At 47.5% G+C, this 17,125-nt stretch overlaps 1 protein-coding gene across 2 annotated transcripts in view; it reads left to right on the top strand.

Moving 5' to 3' along the window:
* TIMELESS (timeless circadian regulator) overlaps positions 1 to 14,763 on the top strand; it is a 35,717-nt gene extending 20,954 nt beyond the window's left edge. For both annotated transcript variants that reach the window (XM_015152014.3, XM_015152013.3), the window contains exons 8-29: positions 204 to 337; positions 843 to 930; positions 1,501 to 1,677; positions 2,673 to 2,890; positions 3,129 to 3,232; positions 3,377 to 3,546; positions 6,454 to 6,588; positions 6,690 to 6,841; positions 8,020 to 8,117; positions 8,207 to 8,333; positions 8,442 to 8,643; positions 8,923 to 9,068; positions 9,723 to 9,808; positions 9,898 to 10,015; positions 10,105 to 10,187; positions 10,421 to 10,563; positions 10,779 to 10,950; positions 11,032 to 11,100; positions 11,223 to 11,341; positions 13,532 to 13,754; positions 13,883 to 13,981; positions 14,101 to 14,763. In XM_015152014.3, coding sequence (XP_015007500.3) covers positions 204 to 337; positions 843 to 930; positions 1,501 to 1,677; positions 2,673 to 2,890; positions 3,129 to 3,232; positions 3,377 to 3,546; positions 6,454 to 6,588; positions 6,690 to 6,841; positions 8,020 to 8,117; positions 8,207 to 8,333; positions 8,442 to 8,643; positions 8,923 to 9,068; positions 9,723 to 9,808; positions 9,898 to 10,015; positions 10,105 to 10,187; positions 10,421 to 10,563; positions 10,779 to 10,950; positions 11,032 to 11,100; positions 11,223 to 11,341; positions 13,532 to 13,754; positions 13,883 to 13,981; positions 14,101 to 14,171 — 2,934 coding nt within the window. In that variant the 3' untranslated portion in view covers positions 14,172 to 14,763. The remainder of the gene's footprint in view (positions 1 to 203; positions 338 to 842; positions 931 to 1,500; positions 1,678 to 2,672; positions 2,891 to 3,128; positions 3,233 to 3,376; positions 3,547 to 6,453; positions 6,589 to 6,689; positions 6,842 to 8,019; positions 8,118 to 8,206; positions 8,334 to 8,441; positions 8,644 to 8,922; positions 9,069 to 9,722; positions 9,809 to 9,897; positions 10,016 to 10,104; positions 10,188 to 10,420; positions 10,564 to 10,778; positions 10,951 to 11,031; positions 11,101 to 11,222; positions 11,342 to 13,531; positions 13,755 to 13,882; positions 13,982 to 14,100) is intronic.
* Positions 14,764 to 17,125: the final 2,362 nt, after the last annotated feature.

The raw sequence follows: 17,125 nt of genomic DNA, 5'->3' as shown, positions 1-17,125 counted from the left end.
CATATATATATTTTAGTACTGTCTGCAGTTTCAGGCATCCAGTGGGGGTCTTGGAACATATCCCCCCTCAGATAAGGGAGAACAACAGCACAGTGCCCCATTAATGGGGTTCTATTTTGTTCACTCTTTGCATGCCCAGTAGGCGTGAACTCAGGATAAGGAATGACTATCCTCTTGATTCTTCCCTCTTTGTTCCAATCTAGAACCCCGAGCAGCTGGCGGGAATAGGGCAGGGACGCTTAGCTCAGGAGCGGAGTGCAGATGTTGCAGAACTGGAGGTGTTGCGCCAGCGAGAGATGGCAGAAAAGAAGACTCGAGCCCTCCAGCGAGGCAACAGGTGACTGGCGGAGAGGCAGGTTCTTGTTCCTACATCATGGAATACTGAGGGCATAGGAGACAAATTCTAAGGTGGGGTGATTGAGTAACATTTTAGTTTATTTATTTATTTATTTTTTGAGACAGAGTTTTACTCTTGTCACCCAGGCTGGAGTGCACTGGCACGATCTCTGCTCCTTGCAACCTCTGCCTCCTGGGTTCGAGCGATTCTTCTGCCTCAGCCTCCCCAGTAGCTGGAACTACAGGCGCCTGCCATCATGCCAGGCTAATTTTTGTATTTATAGTAGAGTCCGGGTTTCACCATGTTGGCCAGGCTGCTCTCAAACTCCTGACCTCAGGTGATCTCCTGCCTCGGCCTCCCAAATGCTGGGATTATAGGTGTGAGCCACCGTGCCCGACCAACATTTTGTAGTTTTAATTTGCTCCAAGGTGCTGATGATAGAGAATGGAGATAAAGTTTCCAGAGAACTGAAGAATCACTTTGGACCTTTTTGTTTCTTCTGCAGACATTCTCGATTTGGGGGCTCGTATATTGTCCAGGGGTTGAAATCCATTGGGGAGAGGGACCTCATCTTTCACAAAGGCCTTCACAATGTGAGTATTCTTACATCTGGAGTGGGAGCATGTGGAGTTGCATAGCTTAAGCAGGGTAATCATCTTGAGTTCTTGGCTGGGCCTGATGGCTCACACTTGTGGTCCCAGCACTTTGGGAGACTGAGGCAGGAGGATTGCTTGAGCCCAGAAGTTCAAGATCAGACTGGGCAACATGGCAAGACCCTGTCTCTAAAAAAAAAAAAAAAAAAAAAAAAAATTAAAGGTTGGGTACAATGGCTTATACCTGTAATCCGCCAAGGAAGGAGGATTGCTTGAGCCCAGGAGTTCAAGACCAGCCTGGGCAACATGGCAAAACCCTGTCCCTACAACAAGTAAAAAAAACTAACTGAGCATGGTGGCACCCGCTTGTGGTCCTAACTACTCGGGAGGCTGAGGTGGGAGGATTGTTTGAGGCCAGGAGTTCAATCATTGCACTCCAGCCTGGGTGACAGAGCAAGTTCTCGTCTCAAAACAAAAACAAAAATTAGTTTCTTCTGAGAAAATTGACGAGAGCTGCGAGGGGAAAGTGGTAGTTAGGAGTAATTCTAATCCCCTAACCGACACACCCAGCTACGAAACTACAGTTCAGATTTGGGAAAGCAGCCGAAAAAGGTGCCTAAACGTCGCCAGGCCGCCCGAGAGCTGTCCATTCAGCGCCGTTCTGCCCTCAATGTGAGGCTCTTCCTCAGAGACTTCTGCTCTGAGTTCCTGGAGAACTGTTACAACCGGCTCATGGGATCAGTAAAGGTGAGAACCTGTGAAGGATATGGAGATAATCAGGAATGGAATAGACAGGTGATGATGCAGCTGTTGGTGGGTAAGAGGTGGGGAGGAGCTCGGGGAGGCTGCCCCTGGAATGTGGACTAGTAGGTGGGAAGCATATATAGTTAGGATGTCCCTGAGAGATAGTGAAAATGCCAGAAGTGAGTGGGCTCCCAGCATGACAAAAGAGGCTCTGGAAAAATTGCCTCAGAGGGAGAGGAAAGGGAGAACAGGAGAGAGTTGGAAATTGTGGATCCTAGAGTATTATGATAGCGGTGGCCCAGCGTGGTGGCTCACACCTGTAATCCCAGCCCTTTGAGAGGCCGAGGTGGTGGATCACTTGAGGTCAGGAGTTCGAGACCAACCTGGCCAGCATGGTGAAACCCTATCTTTACGGAAAAAAATACAAAAAAAAAAGGTGGCATGATGGTGTGCATTTGTAGTCCCAGTTACTCGGGAACCTGAGGCAGGATAATCACTTGAACCTGGGAAGCAGAGGTTGCAGTGAGCCAAGATTACACCACTGCACTCCAGCCTCATCATGACAGAGCAAGACTGTCAAAAAAAAGAAAAAAAAAACAGGCGCGGTGGCTCACGCCTGTAATACCAACACTTTGGGAGCCCAAGGCAGGTGTATCACCTGAGGTCAGAAGTTTGAGACCAGCCTGCAACATGGTGAAACCCCATCTCTACTGAAAATAAAAAAAATTAACTGGGCATGGTGACGGGCACCTATAATCCTAGCTACCCGGGAGGCTGAGGCAGGAGAATCGCTTGAACCTGGGAGCTGGAAGTTGCAGTGAGCCGAGATCATGCCATTGCACTCCAGCCTGGGCAATAGAGTGAGACTCCGCCTCAAAAAAAAAAAAATTATGACAATGGTGTGCAGCATCCATTCCATCATCATAGGACAGGAAGGAAGAAGTTGGAAGCCCTGAAGTCACGGTGATCTTTTTTTTTTTTTCTTTTTTAACTGTTAGGATCACCTGCTTCGGGAGAAAGCTCAGCAGCATGATGAGACCTATTATATGTGGGCCTTGGCTTTCTTCATGGCCTTCAACCGAGCTGCCTCCTTCCGGCCAGGCCTGGTTTCTGAGACCCTCAGCGTCCGCACCTTCCACTTCATTGAGCAGAACCTCACTAACTACTATGAGATGATGCTGACTGACCGCAAGGAAGCTGCCTCCTGGGCACGCCGGTGAGTGGGATGGTTACTGGAGTTAGAGTGAGCTAGGGATCTGAATGCTTGAATTCTGGCTGGTGCTTTTTCCCTGATTCAGGGTTCAAGTGGTCAGTCTGAAGAGCAAGGACTGGCTGGGAAATTTGGTTTGGGTGGCACATTTTTTTTTTCTTTTTTTTGGCCGTGGGAGGTTGCTGTTTCCATGGGCCATTGCCCTAAGTTGTCCTCCATTTCACCTTTTCCCCTCAACTCTCAGGATGCACTTAGCTCTGAAGGCCTATCAGGAGCTGCTGGCAACAGTGAATGAGATGGACTTATCCCCAGATGAGGCTGTGAGGGAGAGCAGCCGCATCATCAAGAGTGAGGCCCTGGCCTGGTCCCCGATCCCAGCCTGTCCCATCTCATGATGAGAATCTCATTCTTCCCAGTCCCAGCTTCATCCATCTCTCCTTTTCCCGGCTTTCCAGAATAGCCCTTCCATCCTTTTCTCTTCCCCATTCCTAGACAATATTTTCTATGTGATGGAGTACCGAGAACTATTCCTGACACTTTTTCGAAAGTTTGATGAGAGATGCCAGCCCCGTTCTTTCCTTCGTGACTTGGTGGAGACCACCCACCTCTTCCTCAAAATGTTGGAGCGGTTCTGTCGGAGCCGTGGGAACCTGGTGGTGCAGGTACTGAGCAGCCCCACGACGTAGAAAGAGCTGTGAGGGAGAGTCAAGGAAAGGAGGCTTTCTTCTCACAGTTTGTACAGCTTAAGTTCATCTGTTAAACCTGTTCTGAGCTATGACAGCAAGAGGTTTGTGGGTGTTGGCCAGTGTGAGTCTACCACAGTTTCGTTCTCCCATTAGAATAATCTCTGATCTGCCATAAATATTTTAGTTCAGTCAGGAAACATTTATTGAACACCTACCAAGTGCCAAGTACAAAAACCCTGGGGATTCATAATTTTAGAGTTTAATAATTATGCTGTAGCATTTTCTGGTTATACCTTGAAAGCATTGTGGTGAAATGGAAAGAGCCTTAAGTTGCGGCCGGGCACGGTGGCACACACCTATAATCCCCGCAGTTGGGGAGGCCGAGGTGGGCAGATTACTTGAGGTCAGGGGTTCAAGACCAGCTGGCCAACATGGTGAAACCCTGTCTCTACTAAAAATACAAAAATTAGCCAGGCGTGGTAGCGCACATCTGTAATCTCCGCTGCTCAGAAGGCTGAAACAGAATCACTTGAATCCAGGAGGTGGAAATTGCAGTGAGCTAAGATCATGCCACTGCACTCCAGCCTGGGTGACACAGTGAGACTCTGTCCCAACAGCACACTAAAAGAGCCTTAAATTGAACTTTAGAAGGTCTGGAATCTAGTGCTGTATTGGTTATTATTGGAATAAGCTCAAGCTGTTTGTGTCGGTCTCCAGATCTATAAAGTTGGGATTGTAACAGTTGTCCATGAACCCAAAGTGGAATAAGTGAAAAGCCTAGGACAGGCTGGGCACAGTGGCTCTTGCCTGTAATCCCAGCACTTTGGGAGGCCACAGTGGGTGGATCATTTGAGGCCAGGAGTTTGAGACCAGCCTGGGCAACATGACAAAGCCTCCCCTTCTCTACTAAAAATACAAAAATTAGCTGGGTATGATGGCACGCACCTGTAGTCCCAGCTATTTGGGAAGCTGAGGCATAAGAATTGCTTGAACCCAGGAGGCCGAGGTTGCAGTAGGCCAAGATTGTGCTATGCCACTGCACTCCAGTCTGGGCCACAGAGCAAGACTCTGTCTCAAAAAAAACAAAAAACAATTCACCGGCAAGGTGGCACATACCTGTAGTCCCAGCTACTCAGGAGGCTGAGGCACGAGGATCACTGGAGCTTAGGAGTTTGAGGGTGCAGTGAACTGTGATTAAGACATTGCACTCCAGTCTGGGTGAGAGCAAAACCCTATCTCTGAAAAATAAAGTTACTGGTTCACATTAAAAAAAAACCCCAGGACAAAATGAAAACCCCAGGGAATTTGTATCCTGGAAACACAGGGACTTTGCTTTGTATAAACAGATTTTGGGCCAGGCGCGGTGGCTCATGCCTGTAATCCCGGCACTTTGGGAGGCTGAGGTGGGCAGATTACTTAGGTCAGGAGTTCGAGACCAGCCTGGCCAGCATGGCAAAACCCTGTCTCTACTAAAAATACAAAAATTAGCCAGGCATGGTGGTGCGCACCTGTAATCCCAGCTTCTTGGGAGGCTGAAGTTGGGAGAATCACTTGAACCTGGGAGGCGGAGTGTGCAGTGAGCCAGGATCACACCATTGCACTCCAGCCTGGGCGACAGAGCAAGACTCCGTCTCAAAAAAAAAACAAAAACAAAAACCAGATTTTTGTACCAGAACCTTCCTATAATTCTAGTTGCCACAGGTTAAAATTCTGTCATAACTGGATTTGAAAGATGCAGTAGTACCAATGAGACTTTGCTAAAGGGTATTTTTTGCACTCAGGGTTCTGTGTTATTATCTGTAATACTAGGTACTATCATTTATTGAGCACTTACTATGTGTCAGACACTGTGCTGATGTTTTCATATAATCCTCACAGTAGCACATGTGCCCAAAGTGGTTAAGCAACTTGTCCAAAGTCTTGTTAGTAATACTAATTCAATACTCAAATCCAGATCTGCTGGACTCTAAAACTCATGCTCCTAACATTTGGTGTGTTTGATTGTAAGTTCTTTAATGGAACATGACCTTCAGGGGCCTCCCAGTTCATCCTGTTTGACTTTTGAGTACCCACACCAAAGACTGGTTCACAGCCCTGACTTGGGAGAAGCAGGATTTGGGTATTGAGTCACTCCTACTTTTCTTTTCTTTTTTTTTTTTCTGCAGGATGTCGCTCTGTTACTTAAGCTGGAGTGCAGTGGCTCAATCTCAGCTCACTGCAACCCTCTGCTTCCCAGTCCCAAGCGATTCTCCTGCCTCAGCCTCCCAAGTAGCTGGGAGTACAGGCACACACCACCATGCCTGGCTAATTTTTGTACTTTTTGTAGAGACAGCATTTCGCTATGTTGCCCAGGCTGGTCTTGAACTCCTGACCTCAAGTGATCCACCTGCCTAGGCTTCCCAAAGTGTTAGGACTACAGGTGTGAGCCACTGCGCCTGGCTATCCTACTTTTCAGGAGAAAAAAATTGGAGGCTTTATTTACATAGTGCTTTGCATTTTATGAAGCTTTTCCATATGTCTTATTTGATCCTCATAGCATCTGCTTATTCTATAGGCCTCTTGAGATAGCACTGCTTTTGGCAAACCTCTGAACTCAGGAAATGGGTCAGGATTTTTGCCATGGCATCTTATACTTACTCACATTGTAGCTCTTATCCACACTCTAATGTAATTACCATTCTACTTCCTGTCTCCACCACTAGAGTAAAAGCTCCTCAAAGGGAAGGAAATATGCTGTTCACTATTGCTTTCTATTACCAATGGATAGCACATAATGGGCACTCTGTGAATGTCCAGTTAATTCGTTTTGTAATAGAAAAGACACTGATGGGGAAAAGGCCTCTTTAGCTCTCTTGACATCCTAATACAATTCTTTCCCCATAGAACAAACGAAAGAAGAGAAGGAAGAAGAAGAAGGTCCTAGACCAGGCCACTGTTTCTGGTAATGTCCCATCTAGCCCAGAAGAACTGGAGGCTATGTGGCCTGCCCTGGCTGAGCAGCTGGAATGCTGTGCCCAGGTAGGTGGTTACAGACACTCTGTCTTTTTTGAGAATAGTACTCTGGGTATACAATCTGGGTTTTCCACTCCCTCCGCTCCCATAGCTTTATCCATCTCTAGAATCCTGAGCTCGGCATAGACTCCATGGTTCCCTTTGATGCGGCCTCAGAGGTGCCAGTGGAGGAGCAGCGGGCAGAAGCCATGGTACGGATCCAAGACTGTCTCCTGGCTGGCCAGGCCCCACAGGCCCTGACTCTCCTGAGGTCTGCCCGGTGAGAACCCTGCTGCTTATCCTCTTGGGCTTTGTGGGAAGGAGGAGGCCATCACTGTGGTACAGGGTTCTCAGTCTTCAAAAGAGAGTCATCTCATCAAGGCTCTGGGACTCTATACCGACTGACTCCTGGGGCGTTTTGATTGGTTTGTTGGGTTTTTTTGTTTGTTTTCGAAAAACATTAAAAAAGCATAGCTAATTGAGAAAAAAATAAAGATAAAGCAAATCCTCACTTGACATCGTCAATAAGTCCTTGGTAATTGCGACTTTGAGTGAAATGACCTACAGCAGGTTTCTTATAATATTAAGAGAAAAAAAACTGGTTTTGTTATACATTGTTTCACTTAAAGTGGCAGTATCCAAGAACCTATTGAAGACATTAAGGGAGGACTTACTTTAATTCTACTAGCCAAAGATAAGCATCATTAACATTTTGATGAGTAACCATGCAGAGGTTTTTTTCCTCCGTTACATGTGAAAATATCATATATACCTTGTTTTACAAAAATGAAATACTGTACATGCTGATTTATAGTAATTTTTCTCTTCTCAGTATATTGTGAGCATTATTTCTCATCAGATATGTTTCTGTAATTGTTAATGGCTTTAAAACACCATTGTGTGGGCCGGGCATGGTGGCTCACACCTGTAATCCCAGCACTTTGGGAGGCCAAGGTGGGCGGATCATGAGGTCAGGAGATCGAGACCATCCTGGCTAACATGGTGAAACCCCGTCTCTACTGAAAATACAAAAAATTAGCTGGGCGTGGTGCCGGTTGCCTGTAGTCCCAGCTACTTGGGAGGCTGAGGCAGGAGAATGGCGTGAACCTGGGAGGTGGAGCTTGCAGTGAGCCAAGATCGTGCCACTGTACTCCAGCCTGGGCAACAGAGCGAGACTCTGTCTAAAAAAAAAAAAAAAAAAAACATTGTGTGAATACATACATTTGTTCAACCAGGTATCAAACATTTAGATTGTTTACATTTTGTTCTTACCTGATTTTTATTGAGTTGTGGCTTATGAGGAAAATTTTCCCTGGGGTCTTTGTTTCATTTGAGGTAACAGTTTGCATTTTCTTTCTGGCCAACAAAAGAAATGTCTAAATTCCTTCTTCTACTTCAAATTATAAATTTAAAGCCAGATTTCCCCTGGGTAAAGCCTTTTTTCTGTCTGTGCTCCAGGGAGGTGTGGCCTGAAGGAGATGTGTTTGGCTCTCAAGACATTTCTCCAGAGGAAGAGATCCAGTTGCTGAAACAAATCCTGTCTGCTCCACTTCCCCGTAAGTCTCCACCTTTCACGTCTGTCTCCTTCCAGCTCTTTTCTAGCACCAACATAACAGAGACTCAGTAATCCTCCCTCTGTCTGTAGGGCAGCAAGGCCCAGAGGAATGTGGGACAGAGGAAGAAGAAGAAGAGGAGGAGGAGGAGGAGGAGGAGGAGTTGCAAGTGGTCCAGGTGTCGGAGAAAGAATTTAATTTTCTGGACTACCTGAAACGGTGCGGGCTGAGAGGCCTGAGTTGGTCCTAGAGTGGCGATTTTGCAGCTCTGAGGATGAGCTATGTCTTCCTTATGCTGACATCCTCTCCCTCCTTGCTTTGGTGCAGCTTTGCATGTTCAACTGTCGTTCGAGCCTATGTGCTGCTGCTGCGGAGCTACCAGCAGAATAGTGCTCACACTAACCATTGCATTGTGAAGATGCTGCACCGGCTGGCCCATGACCTCAAAATGGAAGCCCTACTTTTTCAGCTGTCAGTCTTCTGCCTCTTCAATCGTCTGCTTAGTGACCCTGCTGCTGGAGCCTACAAAGTGAGGGAGTAACAAGGAATGGGGGTTTAGAAGGGTATGGGAACCCTCAGGTAAATCAATAATCTTCAGGAGATAGAAGGTGCTGAGAGGTGTCAAGGGCTGGGAGATGGGAAAACAATGAGAAAGTAGACAGGCAGGTTGAGGGAGCTGCATGGAGAAGGACAGAAGAGAGTGAGTGAGGAGGGGGCAGCTGGGAACAGCTATAGAGAAAATACCTAGAGGGCCAGGTTCGGGTCTGCATTGGACCAGAGGCCTCATAGTAACCTCCTTCTCCTACAGGAGCTAGTGACTTTTGCCAAATACATCCTGGGCAAATTCTTTGCACTGGCCGCAGTCAACCAAAAAGCCTTTGTGGAGCTGTTGTTCTGGAAGAACACAGCTGTGGTTCGAGAGATGACTGAGGGCTATGGCTCCCTGGATGACAGGTGAGCTTGAAGTTGGCAAAGGATGGGTGGGGGTAGGGGAAGTTTGATGCAGAGTCACAGAATGTTAAAGCTGTAAGAGCTTGCATGTCATTTAGCCCACTTTTTCTTTCCCTGTCATGGGTGAGAAAACAGGCTCAGGAGGTGAAATGCTTTACCTAAGGTTATCCAAGAGAGGAGCAGGGACTGGAGCCTAAGTCTACTGTGTATCTAGTTTCCTTCTCCGTCACCAGCCTCCGTAGAGGTGGTCACTGTTGGGAGCTGGGTGGTTGCCCGGAGAGAGTCCGTGTGCGACCTCTCCCAAAACGTGCTGGGAAACCATGAGGATTTGTAGAAATGTTTGTCTTCTTTCCCTTAATGTCTCAGCCCCTCTCCTTTCACACTTAGTCTCTTTTTCCCATAATATTCTTAGCCCCTGGAGTCAGAATGGTCAGGGTTCCACTGGCCCAACCTGGAAAATCTCTTTGTTTGACTTTTAGGTTCTTACGTGGAAGGAAAGTGAGGGGAAGGAGGCACACTGTAGGCCTCTCTCGGCTGGCCTCTTTCAGTTACCTGCCTCGTCCTTCCTGTTCCTTTCAGAACTGATCAGAGAAGGCCTTTGGTCTCCTCTTTTTGGGCCAAGAACCTATATGCTCCCTTTCTCCTTTCACCATTCAGGTCTTCGAGTCGCAGAGCGCCTACATGGAGCCCCGAAGAAGAGGCTCGTCTTCGGGAGCTGTACCTCGCCCATAAGGACGTGGAAGGTGAGAGGCCTTGAGATCTGGAAAGTTTGTGAGGAGGGCAGCCTGAGCTGCAGGACCTTCTTTACTGCCTCAGTCATTTCCCATGCCAGGGCAGGATGTGGTGGAAGCCATCTTGGCCCACCTGAATACTGTTCCTCGAACACGCAAGCAGATCATCCACCATCTGGTACAGCTGGGACTGGCTGACAGTGTCAAAGACTTCCAAAGGTAGAGAGGCGCATGCTTTGGAGGCTATTGGGATAGGGACGCGTGTTCACTTCCTGGGCTTCCTCTTCCACTGACACCTTCCTAATCAGGAAAGGAACCCATATTGTACTGTGGACGGGGGATCAGGAGTTGGAGCTGCAGCGGCTTTTTGAGGAATTCCAGGACTCGGATGGTGAGTGAAGTGGAACTCAGGGGACCTTTGAGATGAAAGCCAAGCTATCCATTTCTTTTGGGGCTGTCTTTTATTCCCAAGGAAAGATTCTCCCATCCCTTCTGTTCACTTACTATATTTGTAAGGGTCATTTTTGGATGAATTGAGCTACCCTCTTTCCAGAGACCTCTTATTTATTTTACTCATCTCTTTCCCCTGTTGCCCTTGGGTATTCACATGCTCGCTTTTTATAGATGTCCTGGGTCATATCATGAAGAATATCACAGCCAAACGCTCACGGGCCCGAATAGTGGATAAACTCTTGGCTCTGGGGCTGGTGGCTGAGCGGCGGGAGCTGTACAAGAAACGGCGGAAAAAGTTGGCATCCTCCATCTTGGTAACAGTCTGACCCTGGCTCTGCTGGCATGGGCCCGCTCCCCTTGAAATGCTCCTTAGGAGCAGTCCACCCACATTCTTCCTGCCTGAGGCTGTTCTGACCAGGTCCTTCTCAGAGAGCGGGTGCGGTGCGGGGAGGGGTCAGGAACCAGGAGACTCCACTAAGTTCCTTGTGTTGCCTTCATTTTCATTCCCCCAACCCCCAATGAATTTTAGCCAAATGGAGCGGAGTCCCTGAAAGATTTTTGCCAGGAAGATCTGGAAGAAGAGGAAAAGCTGCCTGAGGAAGACAGCGAGGAGGATGAAGAAGGGAGCTCAGAGGCAGAAGAAGTCCAGGGTAGCTTAGTCCTTTCAACTGAAAACCTTGGTCAAAGCCTGCATCAGGAAGGTGAGGACTTTGGCTGGGAGAGGTGTCTCAGGTGGAGGGCTTGGGAGTAGGGTCACATGTAAGTTTCCCTCGTTTCCTTAGGCTTTTCTACCCCGCTCCTGTGGCTCCAGCACTGCCTGATCCGAGCAGCAGATGATCGGGAAGAGGATGGTGAGTGGACAGATGACGCTTTTAGGAGAGCCCTGGAGGCTATTGGAGACCTACCTGGTCATGGGATGGAGGACCAGTTCTTCTCTTATATCTTCACCATATGACCGTTGACCCTGTCTTAGGCTGCTCCCAGGCAGTTCCATTGGTGCCACTCACAGAGGAAAATGAGGAAGCCATGGAGAATGAACAGTTTCAGCAGCTGTTGCGCAAGCTAGGGGTTCGGCCCCCCGCCTCTGAGCAGGTAAATATGCCAGTTAGAGTGTCACCCAAGGCGTGTTAGTCCTATTTCCAAATACATCTCCTCCTCCTCCTCCTCACTGTAGTCGCCACCATGGTCCTCCTCACTGTCATGGTGGTCTTCCTTATCATCCTCATTGTCATCTCAATCCTCCTCATTGCCTTGTCATCTCTGACCAAGATTCCTGCAGCAACCATTCTGCTAGTCTTCTTTTCCTCTCTCTAATCTCCCCTTCCCCTAAATCCATCTTCCAGACTGCCCCCAGATTTACCTTTTTAAAATATAGTTTTGATTACAGTTGTCCCTTAGTATCTTGGCGGGAATCTGAGGAGGGATTGGTTCCAGGACCCCCCTGCCCACAGATACCAAAATCTACAGATGCTCAAGTCCCTTTTTGTAGTATTTGTGAATAACCTAGTTACATCCTCCTGTATACTTTAAGTCATTTCTAGATTACATATAATACCTATACAATGTAAATGTTAGGTAAATAATTGTTATACTGTATTTTAAATATATATACATATACATAGAGAGAGACAGACAGACAGACAGAGTCTCACTCCATTGCCCAGGCTGGAGTGCAGTGACTCAGTCTCGGCTCACTTTTGCCTCAACCTCCTAGGCTCAGGTGATCCTCCCACCTCAGCCTCCTGAGCAGCTGGGACTACAGGCCTATGTCACCACTCCCAGCTAACTTTTTGTATTTTTTGTAGAGATGGGGTTATGCCATGTTGCCCAGGCTGTGTATTATTGTGTAATGTTATGTTGTTATTTTTTATAGTTAATTTTTTTTTTTAATATTGTCGATTTACAGTGTTTTGAATCCACAGATTCAGAACTTCTGGATATGGAGGGTCAAGTGCCCTGTCCAGAGCCCTTGATGATTCCTTACTGCTTGCAGGACAGAATCCACAAACTCCAAATGGCATGCCCATCCTTGGCCAACCTTTGCAGCCTCACAGCCACACCACTCACACACCAACTTTACATCATCGTCACCCTGGTAGGCTTTTTCATGCCTCCAAATGGCTAATCATGCCTGTCCCTCTGTGGAAGGCTGCAACCGTGCACACAAGGTGACACACACCCACTCCATCTGTCTTACTGATGGACCTCTACGCAGTCTTCAAGAGTCTGCTCAATTGTCACCTTGTCAGAGAAGCAGTCCCTGTCATTCTTTCAACCCCTGAAGTAAAAATAATCACTTTTGCAGTTGTGATTTGTTCATTCCCCTGATGCAGCCTCAGTCCTGTGGAATCTGCCAGGTACGATGGCTCACGCCTGTAACCCCAGCACTTTGGGAGGCCGAGGCAGGCGGATTAACTGAGGTCAGGAGTTCAAGACCAGCCTGGCCAACATGGCAAAACCCTGTCTCTACTAGAAATACAAAACTTAGCCTGGTGTGGTGGTAGGTGCCTGTAGTCCCAGCTACTTGGGAGGCTGAGGCAGGAGAATTGCTTGAACCCGGGAGGGTGAGGTTGCAGTGAGCTTTTATCACTTTGCCATGGTACTCCAGCCTGGGTGACAGAGTGAGATTCTGCCTCAAAAAAAAAAAAAAAAAAATCCTGTGATATTACGGCACATTTGTTATTTTTCCCATTGGATTTGAGTTATTTGAGAGCGAGGATCATACCCGATTCACCTTTACATCCCCAGGATTTGTTTATTTATTTATTCAGTTAACAACTATAGCCAGGTGTAATGGCTCATGCCTGTAATTGCAGCACTTTGGGAGGCTGAGGTGGGAGGATCATTTGAGACTGGCCTGGGCAACACAGCAAGACCCTGTTTCTACAAAAAATTATGAAGCAGTTGGGCATCATGGTGGCATCATGGCACCCCTGTGGTCCTAGCTACTTGAGAGGCTGAGGCGGGAGGATAGCTTGAGCCCAAGAGATTGAGACTACAGTGGACTATACTTGTGCCACTGCACTTCAGCCCGAGTGACAGAGGCAGACCCCTTCTCATTTAAAAAAAAAAGAACAACCAAAAAAACCTATACTTACTGGGAACCTCCTAATGTAGCAGGCACTGTGCTAGGCATTGGTTATATATTGGATAAATAAGTATTAAGTAGAGTTCACAACCCTTGTGGATCTTCACCAATGCTGGGTCATATATATTCAATGAATATCAAACTGGGGAACAAGAGGCTGGTCCTTTCCCTTTTCAACTTCTTGGCCCCTGTAGGAAACCTTCTGGCGAATTCCAGCCAAGCTGAGTCCTACCCAGCTCCGGAGGGTAGCAGCTTCTTTGAATCAACCAGAGGAGGAACAGAAGCTGCAGCCAGAGCTACAGCCTGAAGTCCCTGGAGAGGAAGGCTCTGATGAGGAGCACTGTAAAGAGCACCGACCACAAGCCCTGAGGGCCCTCTTGCTAACCCACAAGAAGAAAGGCCTGGCGTCCCCAGAGGGTAATAGTGCGACAGCCATCTTCTGAGTATTAACGTGTCAGCCATGTTGGTCTAGAGGGCAGGAAAGGTATATTGAGAATATGAGGACTGAGTTCCTGATTTTGTGTCATTATTTATGGTCATTGCAGAGGAAGACACTGTTGGTAAAGAGCAGCTGAAGACAGCACCCAAGAAGCGACAGTTGCTGGACAGTGACGAGGAACAGGAAGATGAGGGCAGAAACAGAGGTAGGGAATTGGATGGACCTTCTTTTTCTTCTCTAATCCTGAAGACAAACTCTACCACCTCCTTACCCCTTAACATATTTAGATATTCTCTCTCTTTCTCACCCCTGTTGTTCCCACAGCACCAGAGTTGGCAGCTCCAAGAATCCAAAAGAAGAAACGATTTCAGATTGAGGATGATGAGGATGACTGAAGAGCTAAGAAGCCTAGGGGTAGAGATAGACACGTTTTTAGATGGTACATTTAAGTCAAGAGTTGGAAGGGTCATACAGGACCCAGACACTCCTCTTACCGGACAGAGCAGTACAATCCTGGCTCTTCCACGGATTTAGGCTGACAAACTTCAGCAGCAGTATTGGCCTTCTCTGCTATCAGTCTTTGTTTCTCCCAGTTTTTATTGGTATGCCCCAGCAGCTCTCTGGGGATTTATTCCTTCTCTTCTAGGAACCATTTCTTTTCATTATTAGAGCTCCTTAGCAAATAAGAGGAGCGAATGAAATAGAAAAAGCACCCTGGACCCCTCTTACTGGTCTGTTCCTTTTGGCTTTCTCTTGGAGGCAGGCCACCGCATCAGATAGGGAGCTTTATGACATGACAGGTGGGGGTTTTGTACCACTTTTGGAAGATACCAGATGCCTCTGTCCTCATTTTCTTTCCTGTGATCATCCTCTAGATACCAGATAGAGCCCCATTCCTGCATTTGAGATAGGGCTGGAATATAGTACTCTAGATGACGAACGTTTTTGCTTTATGTTTGGTATTAAACATGTAAGAGTAGAAGTTCTGATCTCAGTCTGACTTGTCAGTATATCTGAGTTCCCCAGCCCTTCCCCTGCTGTGCTTTTTTTTTTTTGAGACGGAGTCTCGCTCTGTCGCCCAGGCTGGAGTGCAGTGGCCGGATCTCAGCTCACTGCAAGCTCCGCCTCCCGGGATTGCGCCATTCTCCTGCCTCAGCCTCCAGAGTAGCTGGGACTACAGGCGCCCGCCAACATGCCCGGCTAGTTTTTTTTTGTATTTGTTTTAGTAGAGACGGGGTTTCACCGTGTTAGCCAGGATGGTCTCAATCTCCTGACCTTGTGATCTGCCCATCTCGGCCTCCCAAAGTGCTGGGATTACAGGCTTGAGCCACCGCGCCCGGCCCCCTGCTGTGCTCTTGAAAGAAGAACTTAAAAATTTTAGGGTAAAAAGAGAACAGCAGACCGGCACAGTGACTCAAGCCTGTTGTCCCAGCACTTTGGGAGGCTGAGACGGGCAGATCACTTGAGGTCAGGAGTTTGAGACCAGCCTGGACAACATGGCGAAACCCCGTCTCCACTAAAAATACAAAAATTAGCCAGCCATGGTGGCAAGCGCCTGTAATCCCAGCTACTCAGGTAGCTGAGGTAGGAGAATCGCCTGAACCCAGGAGGCAGACAGAGGTTGCAGTGAGCCAAGGTCACGCCAGTGCGTATGTCTGGGTGACAGAGCGAGACTCTGTCTCAAAAAAAAAAAAAAAAAAGACCAACAACCTTCCCTTTTCTTCTGCTTTCCCTGCAGAAGACACAGAAAAGCATTTTTACGTCTAGATCCTTTTGTCTAGGGTAAATTCTTAGGGTGACAAGAGTATGCAGCAGGAAGAAGGAGGAGCCACAAAGGAAGAGAAGCCAACTTGTTGGCTTGGGGCATAGAAAAGGACAAAATCTAGGCAGGAAAAGGATGGATACATACTGCAAATATTATGTTCTTACCCATTCTTGGGAATGTCAGCTTTCTTGCTCCCTGTGCTTCCAGCTGAGATAGGGCGAAGGTGAGATTCAGAAAATAGCCATTCAGCTCAGGAAAGCTCCTAAGTAAAGGATGGATTTGGATTGTCCTGTTGCTTTGACTTTTTATTTTTATTTTTTCCTGAACAGATGAGGATCTCTCATAGCCTCTAAAAGTAGGAGTGAAGCTATTTCCATGGTAATTGAAGTTTCCAAGGGCTAGACACTTTCTAGCTCTGGCCAGTCTTGGTGTCTCTTCATCCTGAGCCTTTCTCCACCTCCCAGCCTGAGCACTGCTTCCTTCCAGCAGGGCTGCTCTGTTGTCCCCGCCGTGATCCGGGCTGTGCTGCTCCTTTGCTGTGTCCTGCTGTCCCCAGTGTCTGCCTTTTTTTTTTTTTTTGAGATGAAGTCCCGCTCTGTCGCCCAGGCTGGAGTACGGCAGCGTGATCTTAGCTCACTGCAGCCTCTGCCTCCCGGGTTCAAGTGATTCTCTTGCCTTAGCCTCCCAAGTAGCTGGAATTACAGGTACGAGCCACCACGCCCAGCAAATTTTTTGTATTTTTAGTAGAGACAGGATTTCACCATGTTGGCCAGGCTGGTCTTGAACTCCTGACCGCAGGTGATCTGCCTGCCTTGGCCTCCCAAAGTGCTGGGATTATAAGCGTAAGCCACCATGCTCGGCCTAGCGGCTGCCTTTTTTTTTTTTTTTTTTTTCCTGTGATGGAATCTCACTCTATCGCTCAGGCTGGAGTGCAGTGATGCAGTATCAGTTCACTGCAACATCTGGCTCCTTGGGTTCAAGCAATTCTCCTGCCTCAGCCTCCTGAGTAGCTGGGATTACAAGCATGCACCATCACACCTGGCTAATTTTTGTATTTTTAGTAAAGATGGGGGTTCATCATGTTGGCCAGGCTGGTCTAGAACTCCTGACCTCAAGTGATCCTCCCACCTCGGCCTCCCAAAGTGATGAGATTACAGGCGTGAACCACCGCATCCGGCCGTGGCTGCCTTTTTAAGAAATGCCCAGAACTGGACCCTGACCTTCCATCACTCTTTGAAATTTCCAGCCCCAGTTTCTTCTACCAGTATTTATCAGATAGAAAATTTACTACATATTAGGCTCAAGAGGTGTTTTTATCCTTTTCTGTTTATTTACCCTTTGGAAATTTTTAAATATTTAGAAGAGGAGTAAAAAGCTATTTATTACTTATTTGAGTCACAGCCATCTGATTTCTCCTTATTCTGGGTCTCTGTCTTAGATTAGACTGGGAATGTGGGAGCAAGAGGTAGATACTGCTTTTGCAGCATTTCTGACTCCTGAAGAAGCTCTGATTAGTCAGTATGTATCAGTTCAGGTATAGATTGGGAGAACCTATAGATCATGATGACGGTCATACATGTATGA

The sequence above is a fragment of the Macaca mulatta genome, chromosome 11 (assembly GCF_049350105.2).
Source record: "Macaca mulatta isolate MMU2019108-1 chromosome 11, T2T-MMU8v2.0, whole genome shotgun sequence".
NCBI classification, from domain to species: Eukaryota; Metazoa; Chordata; class Mammalia; order Primates; family Cercopithecidae; genus Macaca; species Macaca mulatta.
The sequence above is the reverse complement of the archived record's forward strand: the minus strand, read 5'-3'. Positions and strand labels throughout refer to the sequence as shown.